General features: G+C 51.2%; 1 protein-coding gene across 12 annotated transcripts in view; it reads left to right on the top strand.

Moving 5' to 3' along the window:
• Positions 1 to 26,074, top strand: part of KDM6B (lysine demethylase 6B) — a 2,050,345-nt gene that overhangs the window by 1,904,002 nt on the left and 120,269 nt on the right. For 11 of the 12 annotated variants that reach the window (XM_069646240.1, XM_069646239.1, XM_069646242.1 and 8 more), the window contains 3 exons: positions 17,004 to 17,065; positions 17,523 to 17,594; positions 18,221 to 18,369. In XM_069646240.1, coding sequence (XP_069502341.1) covers positions 17,004 to 17,065; positions 17,523 to 17,594; positions 18,221 to 18,369 — 283 coding nt within the window. The remainder of the gene's footprint in view (positions 1 to 17,003; positions 17,066 to 17,522; positions 17,595 to 18,220; positions 18,370 to 26,074) is intronic. The other variant, XM_069646253.1, reaches the window with a different exon arrangement.

Here is a 26,074-nt window from a genome sequence, read left to right as displayed (position 1 = left end):
AAAGAGGGACCGGTACGAGAAGAAGTACCGGGTCCCTCACGCTGCCCCTTGTGCCTTCGGGCACAACCTACCCCGGATTCGGTCGTCTCGGCGGCTGCAAAGAAGAAAGCTGGGGGGGGGCATCGGCCTCGACATCAACTTCCCCGCCAGACGGTGAGGGCAGGAAGTTGGACATGATGGGACGACGGATCCTCTCATCCGCAGCGACGACTATCAAGGCGGCCAACGCCCTGGCTATCGTAGCCCGCTACGACAGGGAGTTGTGGTTCAAAATCGCCCCTCTGTTAGACTTCCTTCCGGACACCAAAAGGGCTGAGGCCCTTGAAATCCTACAGGAGGGGGAGATTGCTTCGGACCACGCCATCACGGTGGCAACGGACATCGCCGACACCAGTTTCCGTCAGTTGGGCAACAGCGTTTGCTTGAGACGACGAAGATGGCTCAAGGCCACGGACTTCCGCCAGGACGTACAAACCAAGGTTTTGGACATGCCCTTCGACGGCTACAACCTGTTTGGGAAGGCGGTTGATAAGTCCCTCCAGGCCATCAAGACAGACACAGAGACTGCCCGGGCACTGGGAGTGGTCCAACAACGACGGCCGTCCTTCCGGAGGCAGACAGGGCTCCTCCACGTACCACCAAGCGGCAAGATCTTTGTCCCAGGAAGCCTACAGGGGACGCGGCAAGTCAGGTGGTGCCCGTCGTCGTCGACGGGGAGGTAAGGCGGCCTCCAAACAAGATTGAACCGACCGTGGGTCAGGCCCCCGCCGAAGCACCCCGTTGGGAGGCCGGCTGGCGAGGTTCGTCAGCGTGTGGGAGTCAATCTCCACCGACCGTTGGGTGCTGGACGCCCTGGCCCAAGGGCACGCCCTCGAGTTTCAGAAGAAGTGCCCTCGCGTTCCACCCGTGGCCAGGAAGGAAAATCCCGTCCCTCAACTACTGTTGGAAGTAAGGGCGATGCTCAAGAAGGGTGCCATCGAGCTCGTCCCAAGGAGGCTTCGGGGCTCCGGAATTTACTCAAGGTACTTCCTCGTTAAAAAAAGAAGACAGGAGGATGGCGCCCCATCCTGGACCTACGACGACTGAACAAGTACATCAAGGCAACGAAGTTCCGTATGGTCACCCTCCAGCATGTGCTGGGACAGCTGGAGGAGGGCGATTTCCTGTCGTCGTTGGACTTGGAGGACGCGTACTTCCACATCCCCATTCTAAAAAGACACCGAAAGTTCCTCAGGTTCGTGGTCCAAGGGCGGCACTACCAGTTCAAGGCCCTCCCGTTAGGATTGAAGTCGGCACCCCGGTTGTTCAAGTGCCTCGCACCGGTGGCGGCGCGGCTGCGCCTACAGGGGATCCACGTCTACCCCTACCTGGATGACTGGCTCATCCGGGCCAGGACAAGGGAGCTTGCGTGGAACACACTGAGAAGACCGTCCAGCTGCTCACGGACCTGGGATTCTCCATCAAATTTCCAAAATCCCACCTGGTTCCGTCGCAAGTCGCCCTGTTTCTGGGAGCCAAGCTCGACACAGTGGCGCGGCTGGCCTTGCCGTCGGAGGAAAGGACCAGGACCATTCTGGGCAAGGTGCAGCGTCTGCTAGCCACGGACATGGCCAGGGTAAGATCTATCAAATCCCTCCTCGGGATGATGTCCTCCTGCATTTATCTGGTGCGCCTTTGCAGGCTTCGGATGCGACCCTTACAGGAGTTCCTCGACGCCCGCTGGATCCAGTCGACGGGCCGCTTCGAGGACAGGATCCCTCTCAACGAGACGTTCCGTCAGGCGATCCGGTGGTGGGGTACCCGCTCCCATCTGTTGGGGTGCGGACTTTCAGACCCCAGCTCACCAGGTGACGGTGACGACGCACGCCTCCCTGGAAGGTTGGGGAGCACACTCCGGAGATCTTCACGCGAGAGGCCTTTGGCTCCCGGAGGAGAACTCTCTCCACATCAACATCTTGGAGCTCCACGCGGTGTTCTGGGCCCTCAGGTCCTTTCTTCCGTCCCTCAAGGGCAAGGTGGTGAGGATCTTCTCAGACAACACCACCACGATGTTCTACATCCGGGAGCAGGGCGGAACCAGGTCCCCGGCCCTATCCAAGGAAGCCCAGGATCTGTGGTATTGGGCCGTCGCCCAAGGGATGTTTCTGGTGCCTCTTCATCTGGCAGGAATAAAAAACACGATCGCCGACTAACTCAGCAGGGGCTGCGCTCGTGCCACGAGTGGGAACTACGCCAGGATCAAGTGGATCGACTCTTCCGGCGATGGGGCGAACCCCAAATCAATCGCTTCGCGACGGCAACGAATTCCAAGTGCCGGAGGTTCGCCAGCAGGTTCCCACAGCCGAGGAGCATGGGCGATGCTTTCTCGTTCCCCTGGGACGGCCTATTTCTTTATGCGTTCCCTCCGCTGCCATTGCTGCTCCGGCTCATCAACCAGCTCAAGAGGTCCCGGTGCAGGATGATCCTCGTCGCACCGGCGTGGCCGAGACAGATCTGGTTCCCGGACCTTCTGGACTTGTCAACGTCCCCACCAGTCAAGCTGCCGACGGACGCAGACCTTCTCTCCAGAGAAGGAGGCGCCATTCTTCACCACAAACCGCAGTCGCTGAACTTGCAGGCCTGGCTCCTGCAGCACTAGAGTTTGGAGGGTACGATATCCCGGCCAAGTGCAGAGAGGGTCTTGCAAAGGCCAGGGCGTCCTCAATTCTCAAGTGCTACGGACATAAATGGAAGAGGTTCTCTGTCTGGTGCCGTGCACAGAAGATTAACCCTCTGCGGATTACGGCCCCTCAAGTACTGCCGTACCTACTGTTGCTGGCCAACGCTGGACTGGCTCACACCTCCACCTCTCCCGATATACCAGGACGACGGGACGGGCGTCCTTGTGGTCTCATCGCCTGGTGAAAGAATTCATGAAGGGACTATTCCGATCATTCCCGCCAGTGAAGGCTCCTGCCCTGGCGTGGGAGCTTAATGTGGTGCTGACCAAGCTCATGGAGGTGGGGGGGGGCCCATTCGAGCCTATGCATTCAGCGCCTTTGAAGTTCCTGTCATGGAAGACAGCGTTCCTCGTGGCCATCACCTCCGCACGACGAGTGGGAGAGATCCAGGCCCTATCTTGCAAGCCTCCATACTTGTCATGACACGAGGGTGGTGCTGAGGACACACCCATCCTTTATGCCCAAGGTGCCGTCGGACTTCCACCTCAACGAGCCCTTGGTGTTGCCAGTTTTCTTCCCGTCGCCTTCGTCGCCGGCCGAGAGGACTTTGCACTCGCTGGATGTAGCTACAGCGCTGAAGTTCTACGTAGACCGCACAAAGTTTTAGGAAGACGCCACAACTGTTAGTGAACTTTGGGACTGTGAATCAAGGGAAGGCTCTCTCGAAGACTTCCATTTCCAGATGGCTCTCTGGTTGCATCATGCACTGTCACCGGTTGGCAAACGGACAGCTGCCCGGCCGTCCGAGAGCCCATTCGACCAGAGCGATCGCTGCTACCACGGCGTTCCTGTCTGGTGTGCCCCTGCTGGACATCTGCAGGGCTGCGACGTGGAGGTCGACGCACACCTTCACAAGATTCTACTGCGTCGATCGGGACTCCAGGGAGGAGTCCAGGGTCGGCCAAGCAGTGCTGCGCAACCTGTTCGCCTAAGGTGAGCCTGGTGAGGAGGTAAGAGTTGTTTAATGTTGAGTTGTTGTATTGCTTAATGTTGAGCCTGTTGCCACCTCCCGTGGTTGTGCATGGTATACTGCTATGTATTCTCTTATTCATGAGCATGTGAATCCATGCCAGACCTCATGCTGGAGAAGGAACAAGTTACTTACCTGTAACTGTTCTCCAGCATGGGTCTGGCATGGATTCACATGCGAACCCTCCCGCCTACCCCTCTGCGGCTCTTCACTTGGTCATACTGCCACTTTACGTGCTACCAAATCTGAGGATGGCTGCCGGAGGCGGGGGTTATGGAGAGGGCAGTCATTGTCTGGGGGCAGTATGACCCAGAGACCAGTGATTGGTTACTACTAAGAAAGACAGATCAGAAACGAAACTGATACTGATTTTTTTCTATACCGAGGATTCCCGGCCTGACGAGGAATATTCATGAGCATGTGAATCCATGCCAGACCCATGCTGGAGAACAACAGTTACAGGTAAGTAACTTGATCCTACTACTTTCTCATTTCTGTACTCGCTCACGTTAGCCTTGGGCTTCCCTCATGGCAGAAAAAATATAATCGAGGGACCTCGGCGCATGAGGGATTTTGGGTACACTACACGTCACAGTAGGGATAGTGTTGCACGCCTATGCCAACGTCCCCTTTCGATCCTCGAAAGATGAGATGCAATACTCTGCTGTTACCACTGGATGTCGGACCATATGCACAGCATGTGAAACTAAGCAGATACAATCATCAGAAATGCTATTACGGTGAGAAATGCATGTATCGCATAGCTTCTTTAAAACTGGTGTTACATAACTATAACTGAAACCTTGAGTGTAAGTGTTACTTGGCTACTTGTATTCACGGATTTCAATTGTACAGCTCACATTTACCCCTCTTGAGATGGGCCTGGCTGCTCATCAACACTACCAACTTCTGTAGTAGAGACCTATACCAAAAAGTGTTAGCTAATACCAAGCAGATAAGTCTTGTGAAGTCTCACCCAGGGTGAGGGCACCAATTCTCACCTAACAGGTCTTGTGAAGTCTCACCCAGGGTGAGTGCACCAATTCTTACCTAACAGACAGATTCTGAGAAGCCACCCTATTCTAACCGGGACAAACTCTAATGTCTAGCCAAACTCTTTTCTGGGTAGTGTGACAGAACAGCAAGCAAGGTTTAGACTTGGGTGGTCATGAGAGTAACGTGAGTGGTGAAGGGTTTAGTTCAGCACATATAGAACACTCTTAATAATTCAAGTCGGGCAGAATGTAGGAAAATAGTTATTTATGCATTAGACAAACTGGCGGCAATGAAAAACCACAGGTAAGTAACACTAAAACATCTACTATTAATGTATACGCATTCCACTTGGTATGCACTGCTAAGAGCACTAGCACTAACTTTTAAACAGTTAAATACTTTTCTGTGTACTGTAATTGTAGTAAAGCAAGTGAATAAGGAAATCAGATGAGAACTAAAAGGCTGAAAATAAAGGTGATCGCCAACACTATAAAAAAAAAACATAGAAATGAAGGTACTATTCGTAAAAAGTCCTTCCCTAACTAGAAACTAAAGGGCTAGTTTCTTTAGAGTCACAGGTACCAATAAGTCTTATCGGAGGCTGAGTCCCTGGTAGGAAGTTTGAACAAGTGTGGCTTTATCCAACAAGTAGCTTGTTAGTGTTTCAAAATAAAAACAAGAGAAGTCTTTAACAGACCCTCTTCTAATCCAACCATCTTAGGGGAGACCCACAGGAGGATACCTGACCAGAACACCATCGTTTAAGGCTAGGTTAGGGAGAGGCCAGGACTTTATGCTTACACAACCATATGGAGACCGGGTGGGCAAAATAGGTATCTTTACTTACCCCCTATACTCTTCACTCAGGGCGCACCATAGTAGTTCCTGAAATTGCTGGGCCTTCCGGATTTGTGTATTTGCCCAGTTGAAGGAAGTCCAGGGGCCGCAGGTGAAGAGGTCATTTCAGGTGTCTGTTTTTTTTGGGTCTGACTAGATAATGGTTCCGGGCTCCAATGGTTCAGTTAATCACTCCAGCGACGACTTCAGGGGACTCCCTCGATATGATCTAGGCGTGCAACAGTGATGTCCACTCTACGAAAATAGCAGAAGGCAACCCTTATGACAGAAACAAAGAAACTGGTCCTGTATATTATTTTTGTTCCATAAGCTGAGGATCTGCGGGGTCCCAAAGCACAACTCAGGACTGTGAGAGTTGCAGAAAAGTAGCCCAGGACAACATCTGGCTAGCCCACAGGTTGAGCCTTCTGAATGCTTCCCGGCTGGATTTTCGAGCAGCGGTCCGGACGGTTTGTTTTCACTAGTCTAAGGGTTGAATCACTGATGAAGGTTTTAAAGGAGATCTGCAGAGAGACAGAACCCTACTGGCCAAGTGAAGAAAGGGCTGCTGCCAATCTTTCGAAGTCTAGTTCCAGGTCTATATCTGGCTGCTCTCCTTCATAGTGGTCTTGGCGCTAACAATGATCTGCAGCTTTTTTTCAGGAGTCCTCTTATCCAGGATCCAAGCTGTAGTTTCCCCCAGCCCACCAATTTCAACAATCTGCAGCATTCAAAGTGGCAGGTGCTGGCCAGCCTCTGGCCACTGGATATGCCCATCAACTGACACACTCTGGCACGGACATAGACAGGGTCAAGATCCAACCACACTCGCCACCACGTTGCCTGCAAAAGTTGCAGCTTTTCCCGGGAAAGGGTTGACCATATATGGAAAATCCAGCCACTCTAGGTCAAAATACAAGATGGCCAAATGACTTGAGAGAATCTTGTGGCACCACCTTTTTATGAGCATATAATTCTCTAAATGGCTTTACGTGGTAAAATGCAAACATGCACAAGTCTTCCATAGAAGGGTGCCCACTGCCACAAGTGCATCCTGAACACATCCTGCAAGTAACCACAAAGTTACCAGAAATAGTTATCTTGACCATGTGGCTACCACACTTCATAGAAGATGTGTGCAGGGAAAAGTAAGCAACATTTGACTATGGAGGACATAGTTCTCCTGCGCTGGTAGCAATAGACACTGAGCAGTGTCCCCAAACCTGGTGAGCTTAGCAAGGTAAGTGAAGCAAAAAGGCTTCAGGAGTCATGATGGCTTGTCTGGTGTTCATTTGGAGCACGTTCTTCTGTCCTTTGTTCAGTGCTTCTTCCGTTCGGGTTCAACTGCAAGATGCATGCCCAGTTGTTGAAAAAATGCAGTCTTTTGTGATGCAGGCAACCTCTGGACACTCCACTGAATGGGGGAAGGAGAGTTCCAGCGATAATCCAGTCACGGTCAAAGAAACAGCTGCAGTACAGGTTCTCCTGATGGTTTGAAAGGCCACCCTCAATACTGGGAGTTCCTTCCCTCTCCAATCTAGTTGGCTCACAATAAATGGTCTAATGTCCGTTCTTTGTTCAGCCCTATTTCTGATGCATCTAATATCCCTTGGATACCTTCCCCTGAGCTACCAATGAGCCAAGAACCAAGCCGGTGTACAGGAAATACATTTTTTTTTTACTTGTGTGATGATGGAAATCGCACCAAAACTACACACGCCACCTTCGTTTGTGGCTCCCAAACTTCTTTTTACATGAATAAATCACACAAGTTGATTGGGGGGGGGGAAAACACAAATTACAGTACTTTACTTTATTCCGATGTCCATTCTAGATATAACCAAAACTAGTCCTTTAACAAAATCAATATACATATGCAGTGCTATGCAATTTATTTAAATTTTCCTGCACGCTTAAAAGGCTAGCGGTTTGGTTTACAGATTTGTATAAATGCATATGGCAATAATTTCACCCACACTTTTGCTTTGGAAAAAAAACCAGGGTGATTTGGGATGATTGCAGTGTTTTTTTTATTTCAAACTCCCCTCCACTTAAAGGCCTATGTTGGGGAAGCTGGCCCAATAGAATTAAATTAGTCTATAGTTTTGAGTGCACACTAGGAATGAGCTTTGTTCATTTTGAATTTTAACACAAATAACCCTTGTGGTGGAATTAATTAAATTAAGACTTTTGGTTAAATAGGCTAAGGATCTATAGACCCCCCCTCCCCCCCACCCTCTGTCCCCCTCAGGCCACTATAAAGAGAAAGCATTTAAGGCAAGCAGGTACCCCGACCTTTTGGTTTCAAAGGGGCTCAATTCTAGTTACTTTGAAAACCTCTGTTTTAAGGTCCGGAAAGCCAGGATGGTCCCCAGCTCTTCACCATAGGGCCCTGTCAGCTTTTATTAGGCATCCCCAGCAATAGACAGCACCACCCAGATGCAAACTCCTCTTGTGTTTCCTGTAGTTGTTGGATGGTCATTTTCAGCAATTCTTGTCCTTTCTTAGTGCCACCACTTTATATACAAGTGATGACACCATCAAGATTTCAGTATTGGGCAGTGCCATGCAAGAGTTATCACAACCTGGATTGGACAGTTACCCTTCTCTCTACCCCCAAGCCAGCCTCTCTCTGAGGATTGGTTTAGGAGTCTAGAGCAGACCTATGGCAATTCCTCTTTGAAATTCCCTTTTTTCCATATGTCGGCTTTAGCCAAAAAGTAGCTATGTGGCTACACTTTGTATTTACTAGTAGCTGCCACAATGTATATATTTTCCGATTTAGGTAATCATGGGGAATTGAATAAACTCAATTGGGCCCGCACCATTGTACACATGCATTTGGCAGTTTTCCACTGATTTTCCAAAAAGCATAATAGTTATACAAATGCAACTTACTCCCCACATTCCTAATATTACCCTCCACCAGTTCGCCAACTCTCAAATTCGCAACATGTTCGGAGCAGCCAGGAACACCTTTTAGCAAGTCATTAAAATTCCCTAAGTAGCAAGTGGATGAGTGTTATTTCAACGGAATCGGCTGGAAATTATCTAAAGAATGACACAGAAATAAAGGCAGTATGACTTGTGGCTGCTGAGAAAGACATATTTATAATACTCCTTTTAAATTAATATGAAATCTTCATGATATGCAAAATGGAGCTCTCCTGTCTCCAGGCCATTTGCCCCCCTTGGCCAGCCTGTGACCAGAGTTTTTGTTTTTTTTTAGCCTATGTTTGAAGTTTGTTGCTTGAAGTTGGTGGCTGCCGGTCATTAACTCTTGGGAGGCCTTAGCAACACGGAGATCTTCCTCCCCACATTCCAGACACACACTGGTTTGACCAGCACAGAACTGCCTTCCTGGATGGCAGGTCTGGTGGAAACTTGGTTTTCAACACCCTTCAGGCAGGGCACATTTTATTGCAGTTGTAAATAGTGGGTATGCACGAACCAAGTTTGCAGTGGGGGGAAGCCATATGGGAATTCTGCCCAGAAGCCCACAAATTGTCCTTGGCTGAAAGGAACTCGCATATTGCAGTTTCCAACATCACCCTTTATTCTTTGACATACTGTGTGTTTTACTGATCAGGGTTCACTTTGCTTTTGCATCAATGGATTTCTTCTTTCTTTTCACACAGCAATGGTTCTTTTAAAAGTGGGTCTGAATTGTCGCAGTGCACCACCTTTTGATGGGTGACTGTTTCAGTGAAAAATGCTGCTTTTATTTCTCAGCCCGCAATGTGGTGTACTTCTCTAATCTGCGCTTGGATTACATTTTTGTTTTAGCTTTCTCTAGATTTCCACTGCAGAAAGACATGCACATAGTCTGCCTAAATGGGCCCATTTTCATGGTGCAGGTTTCTTTATGCTGGCAAGTCATTTCCCCAGTGAGCCCCTCAGTTCGGTTGGTTTGAGGTCTTTTGATAAACCCCACAATGCGAAGAAGCTAATTTTTCAGGAGAAGTAGACTTCTGGCATGACATGACCACTGAATTTCCAAGCTTGAACACAGAACAGCAACTATTCTGTTGAGGTAACCCACAAGGGAGATGTTCTTGGGGCATGCAACCTCGAAGACTGGGATACTAGTTGGTCCCACTAGTCTAAGGGTCGAATCGCAGACTAGGGTCTTCTGAAATCTTGCAGAGTAGCAGGGTTTTACCGGTGCCAATCACTGGAAATGATGCTGGTCCACTGCAGAAATTGCCCTCTGGTCACCAACAGGCTACTCTTCTTCGAAGGATTCTTGGCCGCAACGTAGATCATAAGAATGGCTGCAGTAGGAGTCCTCTTATCCAAAATTGGAGTTGAAAGCAAGTCCAAACCCTCCAATGGAAAAGATCTGCACCATTCAAGCAGCCAGTAGCTGTCCAATCTGGGACAACTATTGGTTTCACATCCACCCCGGCAGTGGAGTTTCTGGCACAAAGAATGTGGACTGGGACTAGATCCACTAGGCCCCCCCACACCTCCACTTCCTGTGGCACACACAAAGGCTCACTGTTCTGCGAAAGAAGAAGCCTTTTATCAGGAAACTACATGACCTTGTATGGGGTTTTGTGACCTGAGAAGGCAGGCAGAAAGCCAAACTACTACAATATTGCCAAAGAACAATATAATCTCTCTTGGCACAGCCATTTTAGGGCACCAGCCATGTTTGGTAGCCATATGCGATAAAGCCGAACATGCACAAGAAAAATAAAGCAAAAACTGTAAAAATGTAACTGCTGCCACCAAGTTGTCTTTAGCCACATATAAAGTAACCCAAAATCCCAAATGGAAAATGTTGGGGAGATGCAAAAATATCCTCATTGCACTGCATTGTAAGGTGATGTGCACAATGTAAAAATACAAGAATTCAAAAGGGAAACATAAGTTCTGATGTTAGTTAATCTGCTTAGAATCACATGCTGTGCATAGGTCCGACATCCAGTGGTCACTGCAGAGTATTGCATTTTGTTTTTCGTAGTGGAAAAGGGGACGTCGACAAGGCGTGTCTGTAACACTATCCCTATAGTGACGTGTGTTGTACCCACAATCCCTCACGCGTCGAGGTCCCTCAGATTGTTTTTTTCCGCCCAGCTACTGGTCTCCTTTATGGGGAGCTCCTCGAGAGACATTGCCAAATAGTTTCTTCGACCTTTGGTCGTTTGTTATTAATATCAATAACGTAGATCCCTCCCTTGACGCAGAGCCGTTTCTCCGCCGAGCAAGATCTTCGACGGAAGGACGAGCGAAGGAGATCCTTCGGCGCTGCCGAACACGTGGCCTGGCCTCGCCGGCCATACACAGTAGGGAGAGTGGGGCTTTGTGGTCTTTCTTCTTTTCTTTAAGAATGCCTTTCTCTTTCCCCTCCCTCTCTTTCGAGGTCATAGTCACACTTATTACCCTCAGCTATGGAGAGGACGCCATTTAGGTTTTGCCCGCTTTGCAAGGGTAAATATACCTGGAAGGATAAGCACAAACGGTGCAACCGTTGCTTACCCCTTGATCACCAGGAGGACGGCTGTGCGTCCTGTAAATTACTAAAGCCCAAAACTCTAAAGGACCTCAGGGTCAAAAGGTGGGCGGCCTACGCCATGTCTAGGCCTGACTCCTCGCCCGCCGCCGCCGAGTGTGACGAGGACAGTGACTACACGGCCCCCGTAACGGAGGCTGTAGACCTCTCAAAGGAGCGGTCACGCTCCTCGTCGTCCGTCCCCGGCCCCGACAAGCCCGGCTCGCGTCCAGTTTATGGGGATGAACACCCCGGCGACAAGGGCGCACACAGAAAAACACCAAAGCACATACCCCCAGGCACACATTCGTCGAAGACGAAGACAGCCATAGCGCCAACAGGGACGCCGGGCCCACCGACGTCTTCCACCGACCGTAAGGGTCGTCGGCCCTCCCCGCCACCGCTTCCGCGACAGGCGACTGGGCACTCTAAAAATAAGGGCGCTAACACCAAAATTTCCGGCGACGCGCATCGCAAGAGCGCTCACGTTGCCAACAAGGACTCGACGACCAAGGACTCGACAAGCAAAGGCTCGACTTTTCATAGCGCGACGGCGACCGATCCCTCGGAAGAGTATGATCGCCGAAAGCCTCGCGCGCATAACATCTAAGGACGGCCAAAGACGTACGGCGAGTGCAACGCCGAAAACCGCGCACAAGGCCAAAGATGCGCCGAAGATGCCGGAAAACGTATCAGGCCTGTTCCCGACGCCGACAGAAGGCCCTAGCCAGCAAGAAGGATACTCAGAAGGCGAAGGCTCTCTTTCTTCGACGTTATGAGACAGAACCAGACTATTACAGGAGGAAGAAACCCCTTTTTCTTTCCCAGACCGTCCTGGACGACCTCAGTGGACCTTTGAAAGGTTCCAGACCTGTATGGACAAACTAGATGGGTTCATGTCCGTCCCAGAAGACAGGGCACCCAAGAGAGGCACCCCTGGAGAGTCCAAGGGCTAAATACCAGAAGTTTTATAGCCCCATACAGGAGGACATAAACTCTTACAATCCCACTGAGGAAGACACCTTCTTCCAAGAGGAAGATGAGTTCACCTATGTTGAGGACCAACAAGAAGAGGAAGGTTTTCACGAGGAAACTAACCTATGTGAGGAAGCATTCCAGGAAGACACAGGCGAGGGCGACCCAAATCCTTGGCAGTCACCGGCTAGGTCGACTGACACAGGCAGTAGCAGTATAGTCATCAGGTCTACTGAAACTACACCAGTCAGGAACCCTTTGCCTGTCGATGATCAACCCACCTTCAATGCACTGCTGAAGAAGGCAGCAGCACATTTCGAGATCGAAACTGGGGAGGTCACCCCAGACACCGATTTTGTGGAGAGGATTATCAAAGAAAAACCCCCCACTAGCCAGGTTATACCCATCCTCGCCTTAGTTAAGAGACGTATTACACCTTCTCTTTCCACTCCGGCATTGGTGAGAGGGGTCAATCCAAGGATTGAGAAACTGTTCTCTCCCTCTCAATCAGACCCATTATATATTAAGGGTCACTCAATCCCGGACTCCCTGGTTGTGACCAACACCAGGAAAAGGGCAGGAGTCCCACTATCTAGCGAGGCACCCCCAGACAAAGAGGGGAAGAAGCTGTATGCCCTAGCCAAGAGAATCACCACCTCTGCAGCATTCTCTACCAGAATCGCCAATAATAATACCCTATTGGCAAGCTATGCCGATGCTCAATGGGCTATGCTCAGACAGGACATCGAAGAAGCTCCCGAACCCCTAAGGACTCGTTTACTAGCTACAGTTACCGAGGGCTCTCTGGTCAATCAAAGCATCGTCAAGAATACCCTCGATGCAGCAGAGACGGCTGGCCGCACTTTGGTACAAGGAATTTTACTGAAGCGTCACGTCTGGCTTCGCAATTCCGGATTTAAGGCGGAAACACAAGCGTCCCTTATTAATAAACCCATAGAGGAGTCCAACCTCTTTGGGAGAGCAGTGGATGACGCGCTGGAGAACGCGAAGAAAGAATTTGATACAATAAAGACCTTAGACCAAATTTCAAAACCCCCCAACAGGCAGGATTTGGTAATGAGCGCTTTTTTTCGTGGACAACGCCAGCAACAAAACCAACTACAACAGTACTCTGCCAGCAACTACCAGAGTAATAGCGGCCAGTACAATCAGAGGGGTCAACGTCGTGGCAAGGGAAGAGGCCGGGGTTCCACCCCCAGAGGCTCCCAAGCCAACAACACCACCAAGTGACACGAAGAATCGCGTCCCCTCCCATGCAACGCCGGTCGGGGGCCGGTTAACATCCTTTCTTCCAGCATGGGAGGGAATAACATCAGACCGCTGGGTACTTTCCACCGTAGCCCGCGGCTACTGTATAGAGTTCAACAGTTCCCCCAACATACAGACCCCCGAGGGGACGCCGCATGACACCAGAACACCTCGCCATCCTTCTCCAAGAAGTGGACCAACTGCTGGAAAAAGGAGCCATAGAGGTCGTGCCTCTATCCCAGGTAATGGAAGGTATTTATTCAGTGTACTTCCTTGTACCCAAAAAGGATCTAACCATGCGCCCTGTATTAGATCTGCGCCCAGCGAACAAGTTTGTCAAACCCCGAAAGTTTCGTATGGTGACCTTACAGGAAGTGATCCCACTGCTATCACAGGGAGATTACATGACAACACTGGACATGAAAGATGCATACTTTCATATTTTAATGTTGCCAGCGCACAGAAAATTCCTCAGGTTCATGATAGAGGGCAAACACTACCAGTTCAGAGTGCTACCCTTCGACATAGCATCTGCACCAAGGGTATTCACGAAAGTACTGGCAGTGGCAGTGGCCCACCTGCGCAGGTTATCCATCCCAGTATACCCTTACCTCGACGACTGGCTCATAACAGGGGATTCTTACGAGACATGCTTCTCAAACACCCAAAAGACTGTAGACCTTTTGTTCCAACTGGGCTTCTCCATCAACGAGAAGAAGTCCAGCTTAGACCCCAGCCAAGTCAAACAATTCCTAGGGGCTCTAATTCGAACAAAGGACGGCCTCGTCTTCCCCTCCAACGAGAGGGTCCAAAACATGCTGTTTCAGATCCCCCAATATGTGTCAGGTCGAGAGGTGTCTGTGCGCAAAGCGATGCGATTGCTAGGAATGATGGCGTTGTGTATTTATTTGGTATCTCACGCGCGCCTGCGCATGCGCCCAATGCAAGAGTGGCTCAACAGCCAGTGGTGTCAGGCCAGCGGACAATGGGACGATCTAGTGGTGGTCTCGCAAGCCTTGGTTCTCTTGCTACGGTGGTGGACAAAGGAAAACCTGATAATAGGGAAACCCTTTGTCACACCCGCGGTGGAGGCCACTCTAACCATGGACGCATCCCTCACAGGAAGGGGGGGGCCTCACCTATCCCATCAAACTGCTCACGGAGTGTGGACTCCGAACGTAGCATCCAAGCACATAAACCTACTGGAGCTACTGGCGATGTTCAAAGCACTAAAAGCCTTCCAGGAACACCTACAAGGGAAGTCGGTGATGGTCCTTACAGACAGCACCACAGCCATGTACTACATCAACAAGCAGGGGGGCACCCACTCTCCAGGACTGTTCAAGCTGTCCCAGTATATATGGAGGTGGGCTCTCAGACACAACATGTTCCTACTGTCACAACACGTACCAGGGGAACTCAATCTGCTAGCAGACAAACTCGGCAGAGACTTCCCCCTGCCCGAAAGAGTACGAATGGCAATTGCACGAAGACATCGTCTTAGACGTCTTCACGCAATAGGGATTCCCGGAAATAGACCTGTTCGCAACTCTGGAGAACTCACAATGCCAAAGTTACGCCTCCAGGTACCCCCAGAACCAGTACAAGGGGAACGGTCTGTCGATTCAATGGTCAGGGAAATTTGTTTACGCCTTTCCCCCGACTCCCCTTCTCAACAGAGTGGTGCACAAGATGCACCAGGAGCAGGTTACCATGATACTAGTGGCCCCTATGTGGGCCAGGCAGCCATGGTTCGCTCACTTGATGGAGATGTCCCGATCTCCCCAAGTGAAACTTCCCTGCCCGTACAACATGCTGTCACAGGACAAGGGCAGAACACTGCATCCATGCCCTCAGACCATGAACTTAGCAGCCTGGCTCCTGAGATCATAGAATTTGGACATCTACAACTCCTGCAGAGATGTATGGACATCCTCAGGGAAGCCAGAAAACCTAATACTCGCCACTGCTATTCTAGCAAGTGGAAAAGATTTGTCATCTGGTGTAGAGGTAAGAGCATCAACCCGGTTGACTGCTCTCCCACAAACATTGTTCTGTACTTGACCCATTTACTGGATTCAGGTCTAGTGTTCAATTCCATCAAAGTCCACCTGGCGGCACTTTCTGCATACACCACTTCCCAACTTAGTGTTGTGGTGGAAGATACCAGTTATCAAGGCCTTCATGGAGGGGGTAAAGAGAATACACCCTCCGATAGCTAATCCAGCTCCCGGATGGGACTTAAATGTGGTACTTTCTAGACTCATGGGCCCTCCTTTTGAACCCATGCACAAGGCAACTCTTAAAGACCTCACTCTTAAGACTGCTTTCCTAATAGCTATCACCTCCATTAGGAGAGTACGTGAACTACAGGCTCTTTCTGTTCTAGACCCCTTTGTAACAGTTCACAAGGATAAGGTGGTTCTACGCACACACCCAAGGTTTGCACCAAAATTCATCTCGAAATTTCATGTAAACCAGTCAATAGAACTACCAACGTTCTTTCAAAACCCTTCCAGCTTGGGAGAAAAAAGTCTGCATACACTAGATGTACGCAGAGCTGTCATGTTATACATGGAAAGAACCAGACCACTGAGAAAGACTAATCATTTCTTTGTCTCTGTGGCAGCAGGAAGAGAAGGAGATGCAGTCTCAAAGTCCACTATATCTAGATGGATTGTTCAATGCATCACTCTGTTACACTCTTGCTAAGAGAGAACTACCCTTCAAGCCAAGAGCACATTCCACTGGAGGCACTGGGGCTTCCATAGCGTTCATTGCAAATGTTCCCCTTGAGTCCATCTGCAAAGCGGCTACCTGGAGTTCTGTGCACACCTTTACAAAACACTACTGTCTAGATGCACACTCTAGATCTGACTCCCAGGTGGGGCAGGCAGTATTAAGACATCTTTTCTCTACTGTTCCTTCTTATAACCCACCGCCAACTCCGGGTACTGCTCGCTAGTCTATGCACAGCATGTGATTCTAAGCAGATTAACAAACATCAGAAGACAATGCATTACTTACCGTAAAAGCATTTCTGATGGTTGGATCTGCTTAGATTCACATGCGCCCACCCTTCCTCCCCACTCGGATGGAAGGAACATAGACACCTTTCTACATCTCTCTCTCTTTTCTGTACTCCCTCACGTATAGAAGGCTCCCTCAGGGCAGAAAAAATACAAACAGAGGGACCTCGACGTGTGAGGGATTGTGGGTACAACGCACGTCACTATAGGGATAGTGTTACAGACACGCCTTGTCGACGTCCCCTTTTCGACTACGAAAAACAAAATGCAATACTCTGCAGTGACCACTGGATGTTGGACCTATGCACAGCATGTGAATCTAAGCAGATACAACCATCAGAAAGGCTTTTACGGTAAGTAATGCATTGTCTTTCTCAATACCAACAGTCTGAAGGACTAGTCGGTTTCCCCATAACCAATGAGCAAAATGGAAGCTGAAGGCTTTATTGCCCATTAAAAAGTCAGCTCAGGATCAAGAACAAAACAAAAAGAATGGGGTTCCATGAAAAACTATGGAGGGAACCCTGCAAAAAGAAAGGTTTTCCTAACAGTAAGTAACTTATTTTCACTGTGGATCAAATGTTCCTGGTCTCATGCTGGGCACCATATTTTTTCAGGTGGCTATTTCGTTTGTTAGCATGGTAACTGTATCGGACCCCTATTCACATCTACCGTTCCCTCACTGCCCTTTCCCTTTTCTTGCCATACAGGATGAAAAGGACAGTGATGATGAGGCCACTGAAACCGACACTGCATCTGCTCCCACTCCGAGGTAATACCCAGTTCAGCTATGTGCATAACTGTATGCAGCACTCGCAGAACCAGAGTTTTGGCTGGCTAAAATACCAAGCCCATGTGGAAGAGCAGCGTTTTAATATTTGAAAGCCTTACTCTGTTGCTGCCTAGACAGTAGGTAGAATATTTGTAGTCTTAGTTTCCATTTCATAACCCTCAGTGTGGTAAGATTTTAGTTTAATAAAAAGTTCTCCCGACCCATACTTGTATCTGTTTGCCCTGTGTAACCAGAGGGATGATTCGCAGTCTGGCAACCTGAGCTGCACTCTGAGTATTGAAAATGAGTTGTTCCTGGTTATGTCTAAAACATCAATCATAGACCTTCAACTTTCAGTGACTTGCGTCCTTGTCTTCATCTGCGGCTGTCTAGCTAGAAAGCCATTCTGGTTTCTTAGCCATTTTGCTTGCTTCATTGTTTCTCTTCCTTCTGTCAGCAGCATTGTAGATGTCAAGAACCCACATATCATCAAGTTTGGTACCAATATCGACCTCTCTGATCCCAAATGGTAAGTTATTTGTGTAGTCCTCCTTTCCCAAATGATAATGTGACAGATCTTTGAAAAATCCAAAGAACCAATTCACAGTGACTGTTCTTAATGGGTCAGCTGTTAGATGTGGCAGTGCCAGGTACAAATATTTGGAACATGGGTAGTGTAGTTGATGTGTAAGCAAGTATTCATAAGACGCCACACCTGGAATGAGGGAAGGTAATGTAATCGGGAATCTTTACAGTATAATTGGGGGTGGAGAGGACTACCACAGGTTTATTGTAAGAGTTTCGTGTATAGATTGGTAAAGTGGAAGCATCAATTTGCTGGTTAAGTGGGGAAGGAGAGCATTGGTCTGGGAGTCTCCATTGCAAGTCATTTTGGTGATGAGGATAACTTGGGTAGATGATTTCAAATGATGATGCTGCTGCTGGGAGTGAAGCAAGGAATGGGGCAGTGATTGCAAAGTCATGCTGAAACAAGTGTGGGGAGGGCAACTGGTTTAACTGTGGAGATTTCATAGTAATTACACAAAGGCAAATATTAAGCATCTGATTGTGTGTGCAGACAGGCAGTCCTAGATATATTTTCTTTCAAGCTTGGCTGCCATGGAATTATTTAACTAACCGTTTTTTCATCCCTAGTTGGAAACCTCAGCTGCAGGAATTGCTCAAGTTGCCAGCCTTCATGAGGGTCTCCTCCAATGGGAACATGCTCAGCCATGTTGGGCATAGCATCCTTGGCATGAATACTGTCCAACTGTACATGAAAGTGCCTGGGAGTCGTACACCAGGTAAGGTGCCTTGGAAATTTAGGATGGCCATCTATTGCCCATTATTGGCTGGTCTATCTTGGGGAGATCTTAACACAGTCCTTTGTGAGGTGTTTGAACCCATCAATCCTAAGGGTAAAACAGGTTTTTCAACCAAAAGATCAGCCAAAATCATGGAGTAGCTTTGGCAGAGCACTCTTAACTGTGGCCATGGCAGAAAACTGGTGGATGGGGTACAAAAAGAGAACACTGCAAATGTATATACTTAAAAATATACTATTTATTATGTAGTTGTACATAGTCACTACATGTTCAAATAAGTATTTTTAGGACACCACACGCAGTAAATGGGGTGGGTAAAGGGCTGTATGCGTTAGGAAACGTTTGAATGCAGTACCCTCTGGGAACACTACAAGCAACTATGACTACAGGTGTAAGCAAACCAACCTTTGGTATAAGTCTGTACTACACAGTTTTGGTAGCGTGTTGAGCAGCCATGCTTATCTCAAGAGGAGAAATGTGAGCAGTAAGGAACAAGTTACTTACCTGTAACTGGTGTTCTCCAGCATGGGTCTGGCATGGATTCACATGCTCATGAATATTCCCCGTGGTCAGGCTGGGAATCCTCGGTAAAGAAAAAAACCAGTATCAGTTTCGTTTCTGATCTGACTTTCGTAGTAATAACCAATCACTGGTCTCTGCGTCATACTGACCACAGCCAATGACTGCCCTCTACCTAAGCCCCACCTCTGGCAGCCATCTTCAGATTTGGAAGCAGGTGAAGTGGCAGTATGACCAAGTGAAGAGCCGCAGAGGGGTAGGCGGGAGGGTTCGCATGTGAATCCATGCCAGACCCATGCTGGAGAACAACAGTTACAGGTAAGTAACTTGTTCCTTCTCCAGCATGGGGTCTGGCATGGATTCACATGCTCATGAATAAAGAATACATAGCAGTACACACATGCACAACCACGGGAGGTGGCAAAGGCTCAACATTAAGCATCACATCAAACTCAACATTAAGCATCTTACCTCCTCACCAGGCTCACCTCAGGCGAACAGGTTGCGCAGCACTGCTTGGCCGACCCTGGACTCCTCCCTGGAATCCCGGTCGACGCAGTAGAATTTCGTGAAGGTGTGCGTCGACCTCCACGTAGCAGCCCTGCATATGTCCAGCAGGGGCACACCAGATAGGAACGCCGTGGTAGCTGCGATCGCTCTGGTGGAATGGGCTCTCGGACAGCCAGGCAGCGGTCGGTTTGCCAACAGGTGACAGTACATGATACAGCCGGAGAGCCATCTGGAAATGGAAGCCTTCGAGAGAGCCTTCCCCTGATTGACAGGTCCAAAGTTCACAAAGAGTTGTGACGTCTTCCGAAAACACTTCGTGCGGTCCACGTAGAACTTCAGCGCTCTAGCCACATCCAGCGAGTGCAAAGTCCTCTCAGCCGGCGACGAAGGCGACGGGAAGAACACCGGCAACACCAAGGGTTCGTTGAGATGGAAGTCCGACGGTACCTTGGGCATGAAGGAGGGGTGCGTCCTGAGCACTACCCTCGTGTCGTGAAAAGTCAAGTACGGGGCCTTGCAGGAAAGGGCCTGGATCTCTCCCACTCGTCGTGCGGAGGTGATGGCCACAAGAAACGCTGTTTTCCACGACAGAAATTTCAACGGAGCTGAGTGCAGAGGCTCGAACGGAGGTCCCATGAGCTTGGTCAGCACCACGTTGAGCTCCCACGCCGGGGCCGGAGCCTTCACCGGCGGGAACGATCTGAACAGTCCCTTCATGAACTCTTTCACCAGACGATGAGACCACAAGGACGTCCGCCCCGTGGTTCTGGTGTATCGGGAGATCGCAGCAAGATGAATCTTGATGGACGCGTGTGCCAGTCCAGCTTTGGCCAGCGTCAGCAGGTACGGCAGTACTTGGGGGGGCCGTAATCCGTAGAGGGTTAATCTTCTGTGCGTGGCACCAGACAGAGAACCTCTTCCATTTGTGTCCGTAGCATTTAAGAGTCGAGGACGCCCTGGCCTTTGCAAGAACCTCTCTGCAGTCGGCCGGTATGTCGTATCCTCCAAACTCTAGCGCTGCAGGAGCCAGGCCTGCAAGTTCAGCGATTTCGGGTCGTGGTGGAGGATGGCGCCTCCTTCTCTGGAGAGTAGATCCGCGTCCACCGGCAGCTTGATTGGCGGGGACGCCGACAAGTCCAGAAGGTCCAGGAACCATATCTGCCTCGGCCACGCAGGTGCGACGAGGATCATCCTGCACCGTGACCTCTTGAGCTGGTTGACGAGCCGGATGAGCAGTGGCAAAGGAGGGAACGCGTAGAGGACTAGGCCCTCCCAGGGGATCGAGAAAGCATCGCCCATGCTCCTCGCCTGGGGAATCCTGCTGGCGAACCTCCGGCACTTGGAGTTCGTCGCCGTCGCGAACAGGTCGATCTGGGGTGTGCCCCACCGTCGGAAGAGGCGATCCACTAGATCCTGCTGTAGCTCCCACTCGTGGCACGAGCGCAGCTCCCTGCTGAGTGAGTCGGCGATGGTGTTTTTTATCCCTGCCAGATGAAACGGCACCAGAAATATCCTTTGGCCGATGGCCCAATGCCACAGGTCCTGCGCCTCCTTGGACAGTGCTGGGGACCTGGTTCCGCCCTGTTTCCTGATGTAAAACATGGTGGTGGTGTTGTCGGTGAAGATCCTCACCACCTTGCCCTTGAGGGACGGAAGGAAGGACCTGAGGGCCCAAAACACTGCACGGAGCTCCAGGACGTTGATATGTAGGGATTTCTCAGTCGGGAGCCAAAGGCCTCTCGCGTGCAGACTTTCGGTGTGCGCTCCCCACCCTTCCAGGGAGGCATCCGTGGTCACTGTCTCCTGGTGGGCTGGGGTCTGGAAGTCCAAGCCCGCCGTCAGATGCGCGCGGGTGCCCCACCACCGGATCGCTCGTCGGAAACTCTCGTCGAGTGTGATCCTTTCCTCGAAGCTGCCCGTCGTTTGGATCCAGCGCGCGTCCAGGAACTCCTGCAACGGGCGCATCCGGAGCCTGCACATGGGAATGAGGTAGATGCAGGAAGACATCATTCCGAGGAGGGACTTGATGGACCTCACCTTGGCCGCGTCGGCCACCAACATCTGCTGCACCTTGCCCAGGATGGTCCTGGTCCTCTCCTCCGACGGGGAGGCCAGAAGGGACACTGTGTTGAGCCTCGCTCCCAGAAACAGAGCGTCTTGCGCAGGTACCAGGTGGGATTTGGCGTAGTTCACGGAGAATCCCAGGTCCGTGAGAAGTTGGACGGTCCTTGCCGTGTGAACCACGGCGAGCTCCCTCGTCTTGGCTCGGATGAGCCAGTCGTCCAGGTAGGGGTAGACGTGGACCCCCTCGCGGCGCAGCTGCGCCGCCACCGGTGCGAGGCACTTGGTGAATACCCTGGGTGCCGACCGTAGTCCGAAGGGGAGGGCTTTGAACTGGTAATGACGCCCTTGGACCACAAACCTGAGGAATTTTCGGTGCCCCTTTAGGATGGGAATATGGAAGTAGGCATCCTCCAAAACCAACGACGACAGGAAGTCTCCTTCCTCCAGCTGACCCAGGACGTGCTGGAGGGTGACCATCCGGAACTTCTGCGCCTTGATGAACTTGTTCAGACGTCGCAGGTCCAGGATGGGGCGCCATCCCCCCGTCTTCTTCTTCACGAGGAAGTATCTCGAGTAGACTCCGGAGCCCCGAAGCCTCTTTGGGACGAGTTCGATGGCGCCCTTCCTGAGCATCGCTTTTACCTCCAGGAGAAGTTGAGGGACGTGAAGTTCTTTCCTGGCCACGGGGGGGACGCGCGGGCACCTTCTCTGGAACTCGAGCGCGTGGCCCCGGGCCAAGGCGTCCAGCACCCAACGGTCGGTGGAGATGGACTCCCACACGCTGACGAAGCTCGCCAGCCGGCCTCCCACCGGGGTGCTTCGGTGGGGGCCCGACCCCACGGCCGGTTCAATCCTGCTTCGACGAGGCTTTGCCGCCTTGACCTCCTTGGCGACGACGGCGGGTTCCGCCAGACTTGCCTCGTCCTCTGTAGGCCTCCTGAGACGACGAGCGGGCCGCTTGACGGTAGGTGGAGAAACCGCCGCCGGAACCTTTGGAGGCGCCCTTGCCTCCGCTGCTCCGAAACGGCGTCCGTCGTTGTTGCAGAACTCCCAGGGCCCGGGCCGTCTCAGTGTCCGCTTTAATGGCCTGAAGGGAATCGTCCACTGTCTTCCCAAACAGGTTGTTCCCATCGAAGGGCATGTCCAGGACTCTGGTCTGAACGTCTTGACGGAAGTCCGTAGCCTTGAGCCATCCACGCCGCCTAAGGCAAACGCTGTTGCCCAACTGGCGGAACCCAGTGTCGGCGATGTCCGTCGCAACGGTAATGGCGTGGTCCGAAGCCACCTCACCTTCCTGCAGGATCTCCAGGGCCTCTGTCCTCTTGTCGTCCGGCAGGAAGTCCAGCAGGGGAGCCAGTTTGTACCAGAGCTCCCTGTCGTAGCGGGCCACGATAGCCAAGGCGTTGGCCGCTTTAATCGTCGTCGCTGCCGACGAGATGACTCTGCGTCCCATAGCGTCCAATTTCTTTCCCTCACCGTCCGGTGGGGAAGTCGATGTGGAGGCCGCACCCTCCCCCCCCCCCGCTTTCTTCCTGGCCGCCGCGGAGACGACGGAGTCCGGGGTAGGCTGCGCCCGGAGGCACAGGGGGGCCGTGTCCGGGACCCGGTACTTCTTCTCGTACCGGTCTCTTCTAGCTGGCGTCGTGGAAGGGCTCTTGAGGAGGGTGAGGCCCTCATCCCAAATGTCGTCCAATAGAGGCACTGAGAGGACCGTCTTCCTCTTGGCCTCGCGCCGCTGATAAAGGAAACCTTCCTTCTTCTTCTCCTCAGGGCAGAGTTGGAAAAGCTTGGATGCCCTGGTGATCATGGAGTGGAACGATCCAATCTCGTCGGGCGGAGAAGCCCTGGTGGGAGGCGACGACGGTACATCCTCGTCGTATACCTCGTCGTCCGTACCCGTCGCTGCCGTGTCAGTCCCCGTATCATCCCCTCGGGTGGACGGGGAGGAGGGCTGGACGGGGCGCGACGGCTGAAAAGGAGGTGGAGGGTGGATCCTTCTTTTCTTAGTAGGGGGAACACCAGAAGGTCCCGGTTCTGGGTCCCCCGACGGGAGAGGTTCCTCCGTCGGCAACGGTAGTCTCGTCCTTATCTCTGAGCATAAGGACTGTATAGCCAACAAAATGGCCGCCGAGTTGTCTTGCGGTGCTGGCAGAGGGGAAACCGACGGGCGATCAGGGGCCCCGTCGGGACCCTCGACGATGTCGTCGTCACCTGCGTCGGGATCCATCCCGACGGGCCGGTCTTCTTCCACGCCAAGGCCGTGGCTTAAGACCTCGACCAGTTCCTCCTCCGAGGTTGAAGCCGAATCTACGATGACGCCCTGCCCCCCCTTTCTCTTCCCCTCGGGGGATTTCACGGGGGTCCTATCGATGGGCACAAAAGAGGACTCCCTCCGAGGTGGCAGGGAGACTCTGAGCCCCGAGGTCGCCTGCACAGGCTTAGCCAGGGCCGCCGCGACAGTTTCGATAGAGGGCTTGGCCGGATGGATTAAGGCCTTCACCACCTTAGTTGCGCTCACCGCCTTATCCTTGAGGGGGGGGGACACCGCCTCGCTCCCCCTCCGCCTTCGAGCTCGACCGGGGCCTCTCCAGGAGCTTCGCCGGGTGCTCGGCCTTCCTCTTACCCGACCCAGAGCGTTGGCTCGTGGTTGATGGTGCCGGGGAGGGTGCGCCCTGCCTGGCGCCCGTAGAGCCCGACCGTTCGGCGCTCCCGGTGCCAGCGGACTCGCGGTGCTTGGCCTTATGTTGGACCCCCGTCGCCGGGGCGTCCTCAAAGGTCTTAGAAGACCGCTCGGATTTCTTCTTCTTCTTCTCGCCGGACGGGCTCTTCCCTTCTAGCCAGTTGGCGAGACGTTGATGGCGGTCCTTCATGGTCCGCTCCGACATGTTGCCGCAAAACGCACAGTCCTTCTCCACATGCGTCTTGTCCTCATGTAGGCAGTAGAGACAAAAAGAGTGTTCGTCCTCCTTGAAGACGTTCTGCAGCTGGCATCCAGGGCAGACCCTGAACAGCTTTCCGGGCGTCGAGCTTCCCTTCTCCTGGGCCATGACCGGGCCTGAGAAACTTCTGGAGTCCTCCAAAAGCGTAGCTCGATGAAATCTTCACCCTTGAGGGGCGCAGACGAATCCGACACGGGTCCCCGTTGATCGGATAGAGAGTCGGTGGAGCTTGAGGCTCTTTTGACCGAAAAAACGAAGTTTTTGAGAAAAAACGTGAAAAAATAGCACTAACGCTCGAGAGCAATAGCACGAGGATCCCAACACATGAACGTGCGGTAAAAATCTGAAGATGGCTGCCAGAGGTGGGGCTTAGGTAGAGGGCAGTCATTGGCTGTGGTCAGTATGACGCAGAGACCAGTGATTGGTTATTACTACGAATGTCAGATCAGAAACGAAACTGATACTGGTTTTTTCTTTACCGAGGATTCCCAGCCTGACGACGGGGAATATTCATGAGCATGTGAATCCATGCCAGACCCCATGCTGGAGAATGATGTTGCACAGAGGTCTACAATCACACGTGTTCAAATAAACTCTTACACTTAAGGTTTCTTGGTTAAATACTTATTAATTTATTAGCCATTCAATTATAAAATATTCAATAGAAAGAGGCAATCATATAATAACACACAAATATACTTCAATACTGTACACTCTAAGTTTCTGAATCAGATAAGACCCTTTTGGGATGGCCCACAGACACAACCTACAATCACAGGCTAATTTAGTAACAAGGGTGCTGGGGACATGAATATCTTACTGTTGACATTCACAATACTTTTTCAAGAGGAGTAAAAGGCAAAGGTTATTAGAACATAAAAGGTTACAAGTTTTCTTAGACGGTGCAAATATTTTGAGTTCACCAGAAGAGTCAGTTCAGTTCAATAGGCTAGGCCAAAGTCAATGGGCTAAAGTCTTGGATAGGACAGAGCAGTTCTGGTAAGTAGACGGGAAAGTCTCTGGCACACGTTCTTAAAATTAGTTTGTAGAAAGCAGAATCATATGTTTGGTCATAAGCTGATTAGGCCTGTGAGTTGCAAAACTTTCAAGCACTTTCACTGCGAGAGGTAAGTACTCTGTCTTGTTTTACAATACCTTTAAAATGAAGAAAAAGCTGGTGACTTCTGTTCCTGGCAGTTCCTGCAGATCCTGCTGTTCCTGAGCCTCAGTCATGGGAACAAGAGGGAGGACGTTGGGGGACTCCTGCACTGCACTTGAACAGTCAAAAGCTCGCGATTGGCAACTTCAACTCCGGTGGCTGTAAGTAACGCACACAAACTGGTGTCCCTCTCCCTGGTTATACGGTTTCCTGCAGCAACTCTGAGGAAATTTAACCAGCTCCGAGATTGGGTGTCCAGGTGGCTTACTGTTGAGTTGATTGGTCCCACCAACTCAAAGGGAGAAGTCCTTGCAGGGCCTTCTCTGTCGAGGTGAACTTGGCGATTCGGACCTGCAGCAGCTGTCCTCTTCAAGCTCATCTTTGGTTCTTTCGTTCCAGTGGTCGACTCTGCCTTCCAAGCCAAGAGACTCGCCTTTTATTCAGTTCTCTCCCATTCATTCCAGCCTAGCTGTCCCTCGCCCAGTAGGGTGGA

This window comes from Ambystoma mexicanum, chromosome 1p (genome assembly GCF_040938575.1).
Source record: "Ambystoma mexicanum isolate Mex_15411 chromosome 1p, UKY_AmexF1_1, whole genome shotgun sequence".
NCBI classification, from domain to species: domain Eukaryota; kingdom Metazoa; phylum Chordata; class Amphibia; order Caudata; family Ambystomatidae; genus Ambystoma; species Ambystoma mexicanum.
Note: the sequence above shows the minus strand (reverse complement) of the source record. Positions and strands in the feature narration are given on the sequence as shown.